The 16122-nt window shown below is 55.2% G+C and overlaps 1 protein-coding gene across 3 annotated transcripts in view; it reads right to left on the reverse strand.

Moving 5' to 3' along the window:
* LOC129520659 (fatty-acid amide hydrolase 1-like) overlaps nt 1-16122 on the reverse strand; it is a 52614-nt gene that overhangs the window by 22335 nt on the left and 14157 nt on the right. For 2 of the 3 annotated variants that reach the window (XM_055341801.1, XM_055341800.1), the window contains exons 14-15: nt 14633-14778; nt 12621-12969 (exon numbers count right to left, since the gene is read on the reverse strand). In XM_055341801.1, coding sequence (XP_055197776.1) covers nt 12838-12969; nt 14633-14778 — 278 coding nt within the window. In that variant the 3' untranslated portion in view covers nt 12621-12837. Of the gene's footprint in view, nt 1-3128; nt 3184-4103; nt 4198-5680; nt 5817-6976; nt 7085-12496; nt 12598-12620; nt 12970-14632; nt 14779-16122 lie in introns of those variants that run through there. The other variant, XR_008666648.1, reaches the window with a different exon arrangement.

The following is a 16122-nucleotide window of genomic DNA, read 5'->3' on the forward strand; positions in this document are numbered from 1 at the left end:
GGAGCAACAGCCCATTGGCTGTTGGAGGCTGCCTTCCAGGGCCTCTTAACCAATATTCAAACTATTAGAAACACAGCAGCAGGACAGAAGGAGTGGCCTGGTGGGCGGGACTTTCCCCTGCCCCAGGACACCTCCCTTTAGAGCTAAGTTATCTGCAGATGTTTGGGGGGTTGGTAATGAGTATTCATTAAACCAAGTACGTACTAAAATTCTCCTTATCCTACCCCTCGGGCTGGGCAGCAGTTGTTTGCCCATTTTTTTACCGGTGAGAAAAATGAGGCTCAAAGGGAAGTCACTTTTCCTAGACCCACACAGCTAGTGACAGCACTGAAGCCAGGGATGCAGAGAGGGCAGGACAGCCATTCACAATTCGGGAAGGCAAAGTAGTGCAGTGGTTACAAGTGTAAATTACTGGGGTCTGATGGGCTGGGGATCGAATCCACGCTCTGCCTGCCTACTACGGGGCAACCTCCTGGAGTTTCTCATTTGTCGATGGGTTAATAATACCAACTCACAGGACCCCCTTCAGTGAAGGACAGGGGAGGGGGAGGCCAGGGAGGAGAATATATGTACAGGGTTCCACTGGGAACCCAGGTCGGGGGGCACATGGTTGCTGTTGTTGCTGCCGGAGGCCACCGAGTGGACAGAGGCTGATTCCCGCTCTGTTTGCTTCCTGGATGCACCGTCCCAGAGGTGCTAGCAAGCAGCTGGGGGCCCCAGACCCCTTGAGGGGGTTAGGCAGTAGGGCGGGCAAGTAAGGGCGTTGAGCAGGTGGTGGGATGTTAAAAGGCTGGGAGGTTCATCAGGGCAGGTTTGTTAGGCCCTCCTGGCAGGCCCCTCTCATTGGGCCCTGCTAATGAGCTTCCACTGGATTATCCGCTCCCACCTTCGCTCCGTTTACTCTGTCAAATCGAGTTTGCATTTTAAATGGGAATTTGACAAGACGGGCAATTTGTCTGCTGACGAGGTTAATGGGTGTTAGCCCTGCAGACTGTGGAGGGAGAACCCAGGCCCCAGCACAGCCTGGCCTCTGCCCAGATCAGTGACCCCGGCTGCTGCTCCTCCCGGCACCGCAGCCACTAGGGGCCTCCCAGTGGCCAGAGGCTATCCCTAGATGTCTGGCTCACCACCTCCAGGCAGTCTTCCCAAAAGCACTGTGCCCTACTGCTCAGGCTGGTGACATACTCCTCCTCCTAGATCCAGACAGGGCTCCCGAGGGCTGGGCCATGTCACCCCCTCTCAGACCCAGGTCCCCAGGGCAGCGCCAGATTTTCCCTCACAGTTGGGCTCTCAAGGGCTGGGCAGTGCCACCTCCTTCCTGCTCCCCCTCCCACTGACCTCTCCCAAATGTGACTTGAAATGGAGCCAGGAGGGCTGGGATCACCACATCCCTAGTCCCAGGGCTGGGATATGGACTGGTTGGCAAAACAAAAACAAAAAAAAAAGAAAAGAAAAGAAAGATTGCAAAGCCATCACCTCCAAGCTTGGGACCCCATATAGACCAAGCCCCAGTGTTGGGGCTCACAGGGGAGCGGAGAACCCTGCTGAGACTTCCCGATGGGGCCCAAGTCCACCTCCCCCACATGGGACCCTTCGTTGAGCCACCTCCTCCGAGGCTGAGCAAGAGCCCGGGTTCCTAGGACCCCAGCCCGAGCCAAGAGCAGCACCAGGCCAGGGTGGGCTCAGGCCGTGGAAGATGCCTCGGCTGCCCCTCCTCCTGAGGACCCAGCGCCCTTCCCCGCCCCAGCTAATGTGCCACAATTACCTCCTAAGTGCCCAAACAAATGTGGCTGCTGGGGAAAGTGACACGGGCTCCAGGTGATGGATTCGTGCCATCGGGGAGCCGGGCGGAGCGGGCCCCGAGCGGGGGGGCAACACTAATATTGTATCAGCGTCGGCGCCGGCGCCACGAGCCGGTGATGAATATGTGTCACTTTACACGGCGCACACTCGGGGGCCTGGCTGCGCAGGCATGGAAAATAGAGTGTCTGGGATTAATGATATTGAAAATGATAGAGAGCAGATTGGAAATGGCTTCGCCCGCCCGACCCGCGGAGATGGAAACGTACCTCACAGCTATCTGCCCGGCCGGCCCCCACCTGCCCCTCCTCCACCAGCCACAGAGGCCCACGCAGGATAAGGACCCTGAGTCTTGTCCCCACCAGCAGCTCCTGGGGATGGCACATAGTTGGGGGGGACACACCTGTGAGCCAAGACATAGGACATGAAGGAAATCTCAGCTTCCGATTGACCTTTGACCTTGGTCCCAGATGAGCCTGACCCCAGTCACCCAGTGAACCTTGACCTTGGCCACAGACCAACTCCTGACCCCAGCTCCAGCTGAGCCCTGCCTCTGGCCACAGACTGAGTCTGCTGGAGCCCGTGGAGCCTCCCCAGACCACGAGGGCTGGGGCAGTGGAGCCAGGGAGGTGAGGAATGAGGTGGGAAGGTGTGGCTCACTCAACATAGGGCACCCGTCCTGGAGGGCAGCTAACAGGCCCGTCTGTTACTCCACGGTGTAGACCCCTGCGTCAGTAAGCAAGCGAACAGGTGTCTTCTCCACTGATGTCATCTTAGTGGTTAACCGTGTTGGTACATGTTTGTGGGTATGTGTACGTCTGTTCACAGATATACCTGTAGGGTGGTATCTAGTGGGTGCAGGGATGTGGGTAACGGGGCTTGCCCCCCTGCATGCCTTGGTGTGTCCAGACATCCACGGGGGCTTCTGAGCATGTATGTGAGTGTGCCTTATCTTAGGCCGCTCTGTACAGGGGTGTAAGGATGCCTGTGGTGTGTGTGTGTGCATCTGTGTGTCTGTGAAGGTGCATGTCTGGTTGCCACAGATGGAGGGGCTCTGGTGGGTGGGCTCTAGTAGAGGGAAATCCTTTGATGAGGCCCAACCCTGTTTACAGGTTAAATTCCCAGTACCAGGGCAAGATGCCTCTCCCTGTTGGAATGGAATCTAGCACACTGGGATTTCAAATTTGCCAGGTAGACAGCAAACCTGAGACCACCAGCCTGGCCTCATCCACCCCAACATCCATCCCAACCCAAACCAAGGTGAGGAGGATACATCTACATCAACATCATTCGTCCTATCATTCATTGGGCTCATCGTTGGTACTTACTGTCTTTGAAGAACAGAACAAACATGCAAGGTCCAGCCACCAGAGGAAACAGACACTAAAGGAGTAAACAGGTAAGTAAACAAATAATGACACAATGTAAAAAAAATGCCACAAAATAAATACTCAAAAGACCACAATAGAGTTAATGGAGTGACCCATCATTAGACGGGGCAGGTGGTCAGGGTTGGCTCCTCTGTGCAGATGACATCTGAGCTGAGGGAGGAATGCAACAGGGAGTGCAAAGGCTCTGGGCCTAGTCTGGGCCCTGTCAGAGAGAACTCAAGGGAGCAGCAGGGGGGGATGGTGCTAGAACAGACTGGCCTCAGGAACCAGGGTGAGGAGTTTAGGGGTCGCTTCCAGTGAGATGTGGAGCCATCAGAAGGTTGAACCAAGAGAGTGATATGGTCACGTCTGCATTTTTACAGGAAATTAGAGGTGTTGAGAGTACAAGCAGGAAACCTTCTAGGAGGGGGGGTTCTGGTAGCAGCTCGGACCTGGGGTCCAAGTGCCCCCAGTACCATGAGCAGCTCCCACACATGCCATCGTTAATATTACCACCAGCAGTAGCAGCAGGAAAGCCAACCGGTGTTTCATTGAGTTCCTCCTAGCAGCGTCTGGGCGCCCTGGGTTCCCTGTCCACACTCTCCCCAGTCCTGCCACACCAGCCCCACCTGTACCCCTCTTCCGCCTCACTGTCCATACTATGGGGTCTCCCGGACATGCTCCTTCTCCCAGACCACTGAGTCTTCCCAGCTTTGTTCTCATCCCAAGAACCAGTCCTGAGGAAGCCAAGAGCTCCTGCGAAGCTATGAATGTAGGAGGGAGCTTCACTGGTGGCAAGAAGCCAGCTCCTGGAGGCAGCCTCCACCACCCCCCCTCAGATCCCAAGGGAGAGGCACAGCTTACCCTGAACACCACCCCCTCCTGCCAGAGGATCCCATAAAGCCTAGTACACAGTAAGGCCGGGGGGCTCACCTCCCGGTCCACGTGTCCCCTTGGCTGGGAGCCACGCGGGAGGAACCCCGGGTGTCTGGTTCGCCACTAGCACGGAGCTGGCACACACAGGGGCCTGCGGGAAGCGTGTGGAGGGACAGGACTTGCAGCAAGTGCCACTGGGTGGGGGGCAGAGCTGGGGGACCCGACTCCAGCCCTAGACTCTGCCCCAGCCCCTCCCGCCCTGGCCCCATGGCAGCGGGCTTTCCATACTTGGGGGAGGGGGAAGGGGGGCTGTGGGCCCTCTGGGGGCTCCTCTCTCCCTCTCTGCTTCCCTCTCCGGCCTTCTGCGGGCTGCCTTCCTTCTCCTTCTCTCCACGCCTCTCCCGGCTCCTTTCTCTCCCTCCTTCCCTGCCTCTCTCTCCCGGAGTCATTTGCGGAGCGGAGATGGCCTAGCCCATCTGGGAGCGAGCGCGGTGACGGAGGCGCAGGTAATAGCGAGTGGAGGAGAGAGACGGGGAAATTTATGACATTGAAAATGACTGAGGGAGAGAGTGTGTGCGTGTGTGAGTGTGCAGGAGCAGGGGGGGAGCCCCGGCACTGGCTGGCTCTCACTCGCACTCCCAGCCCTGCCCCCCTCCCTCCAACCTTGCAGAGAGGAGAGGACGGGAGCGGGCTGCCAGCCCCGGGAAAGGCAGACGCGCAGACAGACCGACAGGCAGTGGGGAGGATGGAGAGGGCAAACGGGAGGAGGGGAAGACGAGCAGGTGAGAGGAGACAGATCGAGCCAGACGGGGCAGGTGGTCGCGGCCCAGCGGCCCTGGGGCTGCGCCCCCTTCAGGGCATCCCCGGGGCCGTAGCAGCCGCCAGTCTGCAAGCTGAGTGAGACATTGTGGAAGGGACGAGGCTTGGGGTCGCAGGGTGGATCTCCTTCCTCCCAGCCCGGCTGTTTCCTGAAGGTGCTGGGGTGGGGGGAGCCAAGTAGACGGAGTAGGTCTTGGAACCACCCCCTCTGGACCAGGAGGGAGGGGAATGGCCAGAATGACCTCCCCACACCCTCTGGAAGTCAGGGGAGAACCTGTTTCCTTGGGGTGCTAAGCCCAGAGTCCACTCTGCCCTAGCCATCCCTACACCAGGGTGTTACTGAAGACAAGAGTAATTAGACATCCTTTTTTTTAAATTTTTATTTATTTATGATAGTCACACACACACACAGAGAGAGAGAGAGAGAGAGAGAGAGAGAGAGAGAGAGAGGCAGAGACATAGGCAGAGGGAGAAGCAGGCTCCATGCACCGGGAGCCCGACGTGGGACTCGATCCCGGGTCTCCAGGATCACACCCTGGGCCAAAGGCAGGCGCCAAACCGCTGCGCCACCCAGGGATCCCTAATTAGACATCCTTGAGAGAGCTGACCACTCCCCACCACGGTGGCCACCCCAAACCCCGAAGACTACACTCCACCCCCCCTGTTCAGCCCCATTCTGCGGCCTCCTGGCCCTAATGCTGCTGAGTCCCCTCCTCATCACCATGTCTTAGCCCAGGGCTCTGTTCTTTGCTCAGATTCCTTCCTCCTCTGGGTCTAAGTTTTCCCATCTGTAAAATGGGAATAATAACGCCTACCTGTGCCCATTCTCCTTGGGCCAGAGAAGCGATGCCAGGACTCAGGGTAGACTTTGGTCTAAGTCTTGAGATTCTTCTCTGTTGGAGAATGTGGGTCTTCTTAACTCCCAGGAGCTCTCAGCAGCTCTGGCTGACTCTGTGGGTGAAGGTGAAAGAAAAATATCCGACATACACATACACACGCATACACACACACACACACACACACACACACACACACAGCCATCTCCTGAGAAGGCCCACATATCATCAGGTATTCAAAGGGCAGAACCAGGGATCTCTGGGTGGCTCAGCGGTTTGGCGCCTGCCTTTGGCCCAGGGCACGATCCTGGAGACCCGGGATTGAATCTCACGTCGGGCTCCCAGGGCATGGAGCCTGCTTCTCCCTCAGCCTATGTCTCTGCCTCTCTCTCTCTGTGTGTGACTATCATAAATAAATTTATAAATAAATAAATAAATAAATAAATAAACAAACAAACAAAGGGCAGAACCCTGCATGCCTCGGCTCTGGAAGAAGGCTGAAGCCTAGAGAAGGTGGGGCCTTGCCCCCCGACGCAAGCTGAGGACCGAGCCAGGCCGTGGTCTACTAGTCCTGACCATGCGCCAGGCCCCTGATCCTGCCAAGTGTGGGCAGAACAGGTGGCTTAAGGTTCTTAGAGACCTCGCCTCCCTCCCAGCAGCTTGACTGAGAATAGGGGCCCAAGGTCACTTTCCCCTCCACAGCTCTGCCCCTTTCTCCCTACCAGCCTGCCACTGAGGCCCCATCCTTCCCCTCTCTTCTCCTTCCTCCCCCGCCCTGCAGCCCTGTCCCTGACAGATTTCTTGGACTAACCCCTCCTAGCCCAGGGCATCTGAAGAGGTGACCGAATGCAGTAGTTGGAAGCACAAGCTTTCAACCCAAAAGGCCCTAGATCACAGCTCTGCCCCTTGGCTAGGTGACCTTAGGCTCTTCATTGAATGTTTCTGAGCTTTATTTCCTCATCTGGCAAATGGAGCTATAACGGTCTGGCTCCAGGATTCCATGGTGATCCACGGTGAGGGTCCCAGGAAATCACGGATGCAAAGTGCCTAGCACAGAGGAGGTGCTCAGCAAATGCCAAGGTGCTGGCTTCAGGCCCTCTGGCACCACATCTGTGTCTTAGCTTTCTGCTGTCCTTGGAGGGATGAGGGTGAGAGCTTAGGATAGAAAGAAGAGGAAGGGCAGTGGCAGCAGCTTCAGAAGACTCTTGCTCACTTAGAAGCGACAAAGCCAGAGCTACAGGGGAGAGACTCAGGTGAGCTCCAAGACGCACTTACCCTATTCTGAGAACCAGGAGGAAGCCACATTTCAAAGGGGCCATCCAGTCTGTTCCAAGGCCCATATCCTCATCCTGGAGGCAGCTCCAAGGCAGCAGCGGCCACTGTCTGGGGAGCAGTGGGGGAGGTGAAGAGTTCACTGGGCCCATGGGCTGTGCTGGCCTCGGGCCTCCCACCCAGCCCCCTTGCCCTGGCCCGGCCCATTGTGGCTGCATAAAAGGTGACGGATGGTTAATGGGGGAGATAACAGGATTCATAAGGGAAATTTATCGGTCACTCTGGTGGTATAAATATGTTTATAGCAGACCAAGGGGAAATGAAGAAGCCCCAATAAATCATTGTGAAGCCACCAGCCACTAATAGGCGAGCGGTCGCAGGAACCCCAGCATTGGCGCTTGCAGACACCCCCTCTGGCAGCCCGATAATGGCATGGTAGGGCTGCAGACTTGTCAGGCCAGACGCCCGGCCCACGCCATAGTGGGAACAGGACCCCAGGGGCTGCCTCTGCTGGACCTGAGCTGTCCTGCCCACTATGCAGCTTGTCCCTTCCGTAGCTCTGGGCTCATTCACACTGGTGGGGCTGAGGGAACCGGGCAGGGGTCACACTGGACCTTGTCTGGGAGGTCCTGTAGCGGAGGGGTTAAGGAAGCTCTGGAATCAGACCTGGCTTCAACCCTTGATGCTACTGCTTCCCAATCCCAGCCTCTCTTCATGTTTCCCTGTCCGCAAAATGATTTCACATCATGGGGAAGTGGTTGGGAGGCAGAAAGGGATAATCCACTAATCATAGCACTTGGCACCTTGTAGGCCTCAGTATAGTAGCCGTTCTTATTCTTTACTTTCCCTCTTGGGAGAGTGCTATGTACATGTAAGAACATTCTTAGAAAGTGTCCTGGGGACGCCTGGGTGGCTCAGCAGTTGAGCGTCTGTCGGCTCAGTGCGTGATCCCAGGTCCTGGATGGAGTCCCACAGAGGGCTCCTTGTAGGGAGCCTGCTTCTCCCTCTGCCTATGTCTCTGCTTCTCTCTCTCTCTCTCTCTCTCTCTCTCTCTCTCTGTCTCTCATGAATAAATAAATAAAAAATAAAAAAGAAAGAAAGTGTTCCAGTGTTCCAGAACTTGAGGCTCAGAAATGAAGGGACTTGCTCCAGGTCACACAGCTAGGAGAGGCTTTGATGCCCAAGCCCAGACTCTTCCCTCTGTCCCATGTCAGACCCTGCTCCTTCTTCAGAATTCCTGGGGGTTCCCTGTCCCTACTGCCTCTAGGAGAGGCCTAGGATGCCAGGGACCCGGAAGTACAAGGCCTGGGGGCTCTGGCTGCAACTTACTGGTGCTGGTGAGCTGGGCCTCAGCTTCTGCCACCCCACCCACCACCACCCCTCCCACCACCACCCCTACCCTCCTGCCCCTGCTCCTCCCCTGTTCTCCCCCAAGCCCTGCTTAGCAACAGCTGGACTCAGTTTGTGTGACTTCACCCCAGCACGAGGGTGGCTTGAAGTTTTCCACTGATCTGTACAGAGTGCTTTACATGCAGCCCTGCCCTCTGAACCCTGAGCCTTGGTTACAGCCTCAGTCCAAGCCAAGGTCCCCTCTAGCCAGCTCACCCCTCCATTCACTTGTTCAACAAACGCTTAGGTAGCTCCGGGTAGCTCCCTCCAGAGGACCCAGGTGGGCAAGGCCCTGCCTCACCCTGTTCAGGGTCTGCTGGAGAAGTTGGGCCTGGATTGTGGGACAGAACGGGGGTGCGTGCTGGGCTGAGGCAGGTGCAGGTGCTGGAGAGGCCTGGAGGTGAAGCATTTCCAGGGAAGGGAACCGCTTGGGTGAGAGCCTGTGGGGGCAGACAGGACTTCCAGAGTCCACTGAGGGTGGTTTCACCACCCCTCTCTCAATCCTGGGGCTCTGCAGACACCCCCAAGTCAAACTCTAGCCTCACTTTGGGCCTGTTCGTCACCTCTCCTCCTCTTCTGATGGTCACGCCGGCCAGCTCACCTCCACGCTGGACAACGCCCCAGCCTGCTCCCCGGTTTCCTGCCGGAACTGTGCTCCCCACCTCCCCCCCCCCCAAGAGCTCGGACCAGCAGTCCGGTCTCCCCCAGCCCTGGAGGCCTAGGGTCCCTACACACAGACGGGGGAGGGGAAACGGGGCCTCTGAGGTTCTGGACGCTCCCCGCTCCCACCCCGACTCCCCACCCCCGACTCTCGGGAGAGGAGGGACCCAGCCGCCTTTGCCTGGCCCGAGCCTCTGCGCGTTGGTCCAGGCCTCCACCTCCGGGTCCCCGCGGCTCTCTCCCGCCCGGTGTCGGGCTCCAGCTCTCGCCGTCGAGCCCTCCCGAGGCCGGGCGGGGGAGATCGCTCCGTAAATAGGCGGATGGCCCCGGGCGCTGCGGGCGCAGACACTCGTTTTTAGAGCCGGTAATTGACTCCTTTCAGTTGATAATTCATGGCTTGCATATGCGCTTTAATGCGGGCGCCCGGGGAGGCGCGGGGCGGGGGCGGGAGCGGGGGCGGCGGGGCTGGGGGGGCTCCGCCCGGTCCGGGTGCCGGGGACCGCGCTGGGGACGGAGTGGGAGCGCGCCGGGTAAGGCGGAGAGGCTGCGGGCGGAGCCTGCCGAGGGCAGAGGGGGCGGGCAGACACGCGGCCCCCCACCCGCGCAGCCGCGGGGGAAACTGAGGCCCCGGGAGAGGCGAGCTCCTACCTGCGCCCCCAGCGCGGGATCAAGACCCGAGCTCAGGGCACCCCCTGCCCAAAGGGTCCTAGGCAGGAGCCTCCGTGCCAGGCTTTGTAGACACCCCGTCCCACTGGAATTCTTTTCTTTTCTTTCTTTTCTTTTCTTTTCTTTTCTTTTCTTTTCTTTTCTTTCTTCCTTCCTTTTTCTTTTCCTTCCTTCTGTCCTTCCTTTTTTTTTAAAGATTTTATTTATTTATTTATTTATTTACTTATTTATTTATTTATTTATAGAGACACAGAGAGAGAGAGAGAGAGAGAGAGGCAGAGACATAGGCAGAAGGAGAAGCAGGCACCATGCAGAGAGCCTGATGTGGGACTCGATCCAGGGTCTACAGGATCACGCCCTGGGATGAAGGTGGCGCTAAACTGCTGAGCCACCCGGGCTGCCCCTCCTTCCGTCCTTCCTTCCTTCCTCACAAGCAAGGAAAGTGCAGAAGCAGACTCCCCACTGAGCAGGGAGCCTGACGCAGGGCTCAATCCCGGGACCTTGGGTTCATGACCTGAGCCAAAGGCAGACGCTTAACCCACTGAGCCACTCAGGCTTCCTACTTCTCCGTTTCAAAGCTAAATTCCTCCCGGAGTGACCCACTATTGCTCTCAGGCTCCTCCAGGAGGAGCTGGCTTTCCCAGGTGAACTCTGGACACTGACACCAGACTGGAGGCAGCCTCTCAACCTGCAGTGACTCCCAGGCTGGGAGGGGACCCTGAGTCCTATCCCACCCGGCTTCCACCCTTTGGAGATCTGTCTCATCCGGTGGCTGGGGCAGATGTAGTCATTTCTACCTCACAGAAGAAGCAGGCTCAAAGAAGCTGGGGGACTTTCCCACTGCTCCTGGGCAGGCTGATCGGGAAGCGGGACACATGTGCCCAGGCCAAGCCTTCTGCAACGGAAGTCACAGGAGTGGGAAGGGGAGAAGGAGGCAATGCCCTGTCCCTGGGCATCCCATGAGCACCCGCCCACGGCCTCAGCCACTACGGGAAGGGGCCCTGAGGAAGCCAATGACCTGCCCACAGTCACACAGACCAGGGCTGATTTTAGCTGAAGAGGATGCTGGCAGGTAGTGAGAGGTTACAGCTCAGTGCAGGAGCTGAAGCTGGAGCTGGGGAGGAAGGCAGTTTTGACCCAAATATCAGTTCAGGAGAAACAAGAGAAAGCCCAGCCTGGAGGGAAATCTGACCCAAGGAGAGGCTTCTCATGTCCTTGGCCCTTTGCGCTGGTATCGGCCACTCTTTCCCCAGGCTAATTTCAGACAAAATAGAATTCTGCACCCTATCTCTTATAATCTGCTAATGTTGAAACCGCCACCTTATTCCCATGTTCCCCAATCCCAGTCTCCCCACCTCTAGTCTTCCCATCTGGACCACTGAGTTAAGGCTGGGAAAGTCCTGGTGACTGCCATCTGCCAGCGGACAATTCTGGGCTGTGGAAAGCTCGATGCTGCCCCCTGGTGTCCAAGCTGTTGCAGTCTCGGGGAGCGAGAGAAGAGGCAGGAGGCACTTGAGGAAGAAAACCTCTTGGCCTCCCCCTCCCACCATTTTCTCCCAGCCTCCTAGACCTCCCTCTTAGGGGGGGAGAGGACAGAGCAGGAGCTCTACTAGCCCTGTGTGAGAAGAAACCATGAGGCTCCTTCTCCAGCAGAGATCTCAGACTCTGGAGAGAGTAGAGGCCCCAGTGAGGTCAGCCCTGTCTCACCTGCACCGGGATACCCCACATGGTTCCTTCTGTTGCAGGTGGAGTCAGGCTTCCCTTCTGGTGTGATTTTTTTCTGAGTCAAACTCAGGTCTTTTTCTACCTGAAATTCCATCATTTGTGTTCATAGGAGGTACTTAACAAATGTAGGATGGATGGCTACAGGTGGGTGGGTGGATAGATGAAATCTATCCCTCTGCATTGAGGTTTTCTCTCCAGAGTCTCTGCTATGAGGCACAGAGAGCAATGAGTCCCTTAGCTTGCCTAGCTGGCTGGAAGTAGGACTGTAAAGAGGAGTGAGATACAAAAGGGTAAGTTTTGGGATGCCTAGTGGTTGAGCATCTGCCTTCAGCCCAGGGTGTGATCCTGGAGTCCCGGGTTCAAGTCCCACTTTGGGCTCCCTGCCTGGAGCCTGCTTCCCCTCTGCCTGTGTCTCTGACTCTGTGTGTGTCTCTCATGAATAAATAAATAAAATCTTAAAAAAAAAGAAAGGGTAAGTTTTAATGGGGAAGGACCACAAGAGAGTTCAGATGAAGGGAAGTTCATGGGAGAGTTGGAGGATCAAAGGCTTCCTGAAGGAAGTGGCATTTGATGCAGGGCTTGAAGGACAGAGAAGACAGTGAAGGTGTTTGGGTGGAGGCAATAATGTGACAGAGGCAGAGAAGCAAAAATGCAAAGTGCACTTGTGTGGCAAGAAAGCTCCAGGCTGAGGGAACAGAGGGAGGCTGTGCTGTGGTGGGGCCCTGGCCAAGGAGGCCATGGAGGATCTTGGGAGCTGCTGAGTGTCAAGCCAAGAAATAGGCACTTTGCAGGCTTTGCTCTGGACTGTGAGCCTGGGTGTGGGTCCCAATCTACAATCTGTTCTGACTGGGTTTCACTCCCTTGGGCCTGCTCTTTGGAACTTTCTCTAGACAGCAGTGGAAGCCATGGCAGGTTCTTGATCGGGGAAGTGCTTACAAATCACAGATCACAGAATAGTCTGGTTGGCAGGTATCAAATCTAACCCCTTCAATTTGTAGATGAGAAAACTGAAGTCCAGAAAAGGGAAGTAACTTGCCCAGCATCACACAAGAAGCCAGTGGCAGAGCCAGGACTTGGACTCACCAGCCCCTCTGTTTGGAGCTCTCTCCCCTCTGCTGCAATCTGAGGTGTCATCTGGGGGACTGAACTGGACGCAGAAGGCCACCAGGAGGCTACAGCCCCGCCTAGACCAGAGATCACAAGGCCGACCAGTCAGAAATGTTTATTGAGCCCTTCACCCTGTGCCCCATCTTGGGCCAATCTGAAGAGTCCATGTATTGCGTACCCACGCAGAAGGACAACAAAGAAAAGGAATCCGGTGGGCTTCAAGGAGGAGGAGACAGGCGCATACAGTATTCTTGAGAAGGGGCATCAGAAGCCAACTTTGAGGAGGCTGTAGGAAGGCCTCCAGGAGAAGGAGTGGCCTATAACTCTGCTTCCCTGTGGTTCTTGACCAAGGTCTCCACCTCCTTCATGAACCGGAGACACAGCTCCTCTTCCCATGGCAAAGCAATGCACTGCACCGCCACGGGGAGTCCCACGGACCCTTGTAAGGCCTGCCAGAGAGAGGGTGGGGGGACTTAGAGCCTACTTTCCAGTCACAGGCCTGTGCCCAGCCCCCCTCACCACCATACTCCTTAGCCCCAACATCGCATCCCCAGGCTCTATTAAGGTAGAGATGTCCTGGGTCTCAGGGTTCCAGGCTTCCTCAGCTCTCAGGGAAACCTGGAAAAACTATTCTGACTTTTCCTGTCTCTAGTTCTCCAAGGTTAAGATGTAAAACCTGCTCCCTGTGCAGAGAGCTGACTGTAATCATGAAATATAAAAGTGATTATCCACCCAGTGTTCTCAGCAATGGAGGGAAGAATGTGCAAAGCCCTGATCCAGAGCCTGGTCATACTCCTGCAGTGAAAGAGGTACCTTGACCCCAAACACAGACTCAGGAACATGGGGACTGAACCTGAGTCCCTGCCATGAAATCCAAACATACTTATAGGAATTCAAACATGTTTTCATTGTTTTATGATGATAAGATACGAACCCTTATTTGTCTATGTCCCTGGAGCCAAGTCAACTGGCTTCAAGTCCTGGCTCCCTCCACGTCAACTGCCCATGAGGTGTGGCGGCATTGGTCAAGTCTCTTAACCTACGTGTGGCCCCATTTCCAACTTTGTAAAACCTCACAGGACGGTTATGGGATTTAATGATTTAATATATATACAGCACTTTAAACAGCTCCTGGAACGGAGTTAGAGCTCAAGACACATTAGATAGTATCATTATTGTTATTTTCTCAGAATTCAGGTCAGCAGTTCCACTGGGTAACTCTAGCACTGAAATCAATTTCCCAAAAAGTAAGTTACTTAATGTCTGACTCAGACACATACATACTTTTCGGAGTCAGTCTGTCTCTCCTTCTCTTTCTCTCTGCCACCCAAGCAAGACAAGGTTGTTACTTTAGATCATGCATTAAATATGCGCATGGAGGGACACCTGGGTGGCTCAGTGGTTGAGTCTGCCTTTGGCCCAGGGTGTGATCCCAGGTTGCTGGAATTGAGTCTCACATCAGGCTCCTTGTGGGGAGCCTGCTTCTCCATCTGCCTATGTCTCTGCCTCTCTCTGTGTGTGTCTCTCATGAATAAACAAAGAAAATCTTTTAAAAATCTTTAAAAAATAAATAAATAAATAAATAAATAAATAAATAAATAAATAAATAAAATAAAAAATATACGCGCATGGAAATATTTCCTTTTGTGAAACCACCTCCAAATTAGTAATAGTAGCATGTATCGAACACTTCTTAGATACAAAACCTGATGCTAATTGCTTTCCAGTGTTTTGATGGAGACTTTAGGACAAACTGCAAAATAGATATTTTAATTCCCATTTTCCTGGCGAAGAAATTGAGTCTCGGAGAGGAGCCGTGTCCAGTCCAGTTACCTAGTAAGCTCCTAACCCGGGGCATTTGCTCTACTCTTCCTGCCTCTGGGGTCAACCTTCCCTACGGAAGTGGCAAGAAGATCGGTGGTTTTGTAGTCTCCCCGAACAAGGACAGAGGCTGACTTGGAGCTCAAAGCCTGAGTCTTCGGAGGTGGGGTGAGACCACAGCAGAGGTGACAACGGATGAACGCCAGGCATGACTGGCCTCACCCCACTCCCATTCGGAGACCCAGTCCTGGCTTGTGCCCCTGGGGGAGAGGCCCACAGAGGGGAACTGACCTCCCGGAAATACGTGTCAGAACTGTCTCCATAGTATCCCTTGTAGAAGGTCAGGTCCTCCTCGTCCTGCGGCGTCACACTGGTGACCCGCACCACGCCAATAGGGAAGTTCAGGACGTTGTACAGGTGCAAGTAGGAGAAGCTATCTGTAGGAAGATCCAGGCAAGCCCGGGGAATCTTCAGTGGACTGAAGACTCCAGTGAACAAGCGTGTTGGGTGAGCACCCCCTCGGCACTGCAGCCCCCCAGCCTGCCACATGGCCCCTTTGGGTGCTGGGCGCCCCCCTGACCACGGCCTCCTGCTCTCCCCACAGGGCAGGAGAGAATGGACGCTATTGAATCCTTACTCAGGGCCAGGCCCTCAGGCCAGTGCTGGCCTCCTTCCACTGCTGACTCCTGGAGTCCTCTCCACCCTGTGGGGTGGAGGGGACTCTTCCCTGTGTACAAATGAGGAAACCAAGGTGGTTGACGGGGAGGTGGTTTTTCACAGGCCACAGGGTTGTTGGTGGCTGAGGCATGCAAGTCAAGCCTGAGTTAAAAGGCAGCTCCTGTGCAGCAGCCACCCATACATAGGGAATGAGTGACAGAGGAGGGGCCGTGATGTCACAGAGGACATGGGTGCAGGGCCAGGGACAGGATGCGCCTTTGGGCAGCCACGGTGGGGGGAGCCAGGGAAGAGGAGTCCAGGCTTGAGGTGGGTTTTCATTCTGCATTGATAACACCTCTGAGGCCTGTGCCTCTGCTGGGCAGGGTGGCCCCACTTCTCCCACTCCCCCCACTTCCCCCACCCTCCCCACTCCCCTACCCCCCACTCCCCCAACTCCCACCACTTCCCCCACCCCTTCCACTTCCCCCACCCCCCAACCCCCACGTTGCCCCATAAACTGCATTTCAGGGTGGCTAGACTAAAGCCACCTTCTGAAGTGAGGCAGCAGGAAGTATGTTAGGAGCAAATGCATATGCTAAGTGAAAGAAGCCAGACACAAAAGCCTTCTTCCTTCTGATTCCATTTCTAGGAAACCCTAGGAAACGCCAAACTATAGTGACAGAAAGTAGATCAGTGGTTGCAGGATGCAGGGGCAGGGTGAACTGCCAAGGGCTATCAGGGAAACTTGGTGGATGATGATGAAAATAGTCTATTTTTATTATGATGGTGGTTATATAGCTATATGCATCTGTTAAAATTTATCAAATTACATTCTGAAAATTGGTGAGTCTCACAGCATGTAAATTATATTTCAATAGAGTTCATTTCTATCTTTTTTTTTTTCTTTTTTAAGTAAGCTCTACACCCAACATGGGGCTTGAACTCAAGACCCTGAGATCCGGAGTTGCATACTCTACTGACTGAGCCAGTCAGGTGCCCTTCAACAAAATTCATTTTCAAAGGGAATGGAAATTGGGAGTGTCTGCTAATGGGTACAGGTTTCTTTCAAAGATAATGGAAATGTTCTGGAATTAGATAGTGGTAGTTGTTGCACGGCATTCTAA

This window comes from Nyctereutes procyonoides, unplaced genomic scaffold, assembly GCF_905146905.1.
Source record: "Nyctereutes procyonoides isolate TBG_1078 unplaced genomic scaffold, NYPRO_anot_genome, whole genome shotgun sequence".
NCBI lineage: Eukaryota > Metazoa > Chordata > Mammalia > Carnivora > Canidae > Nyctereutes > Nyctereutes procyonoides.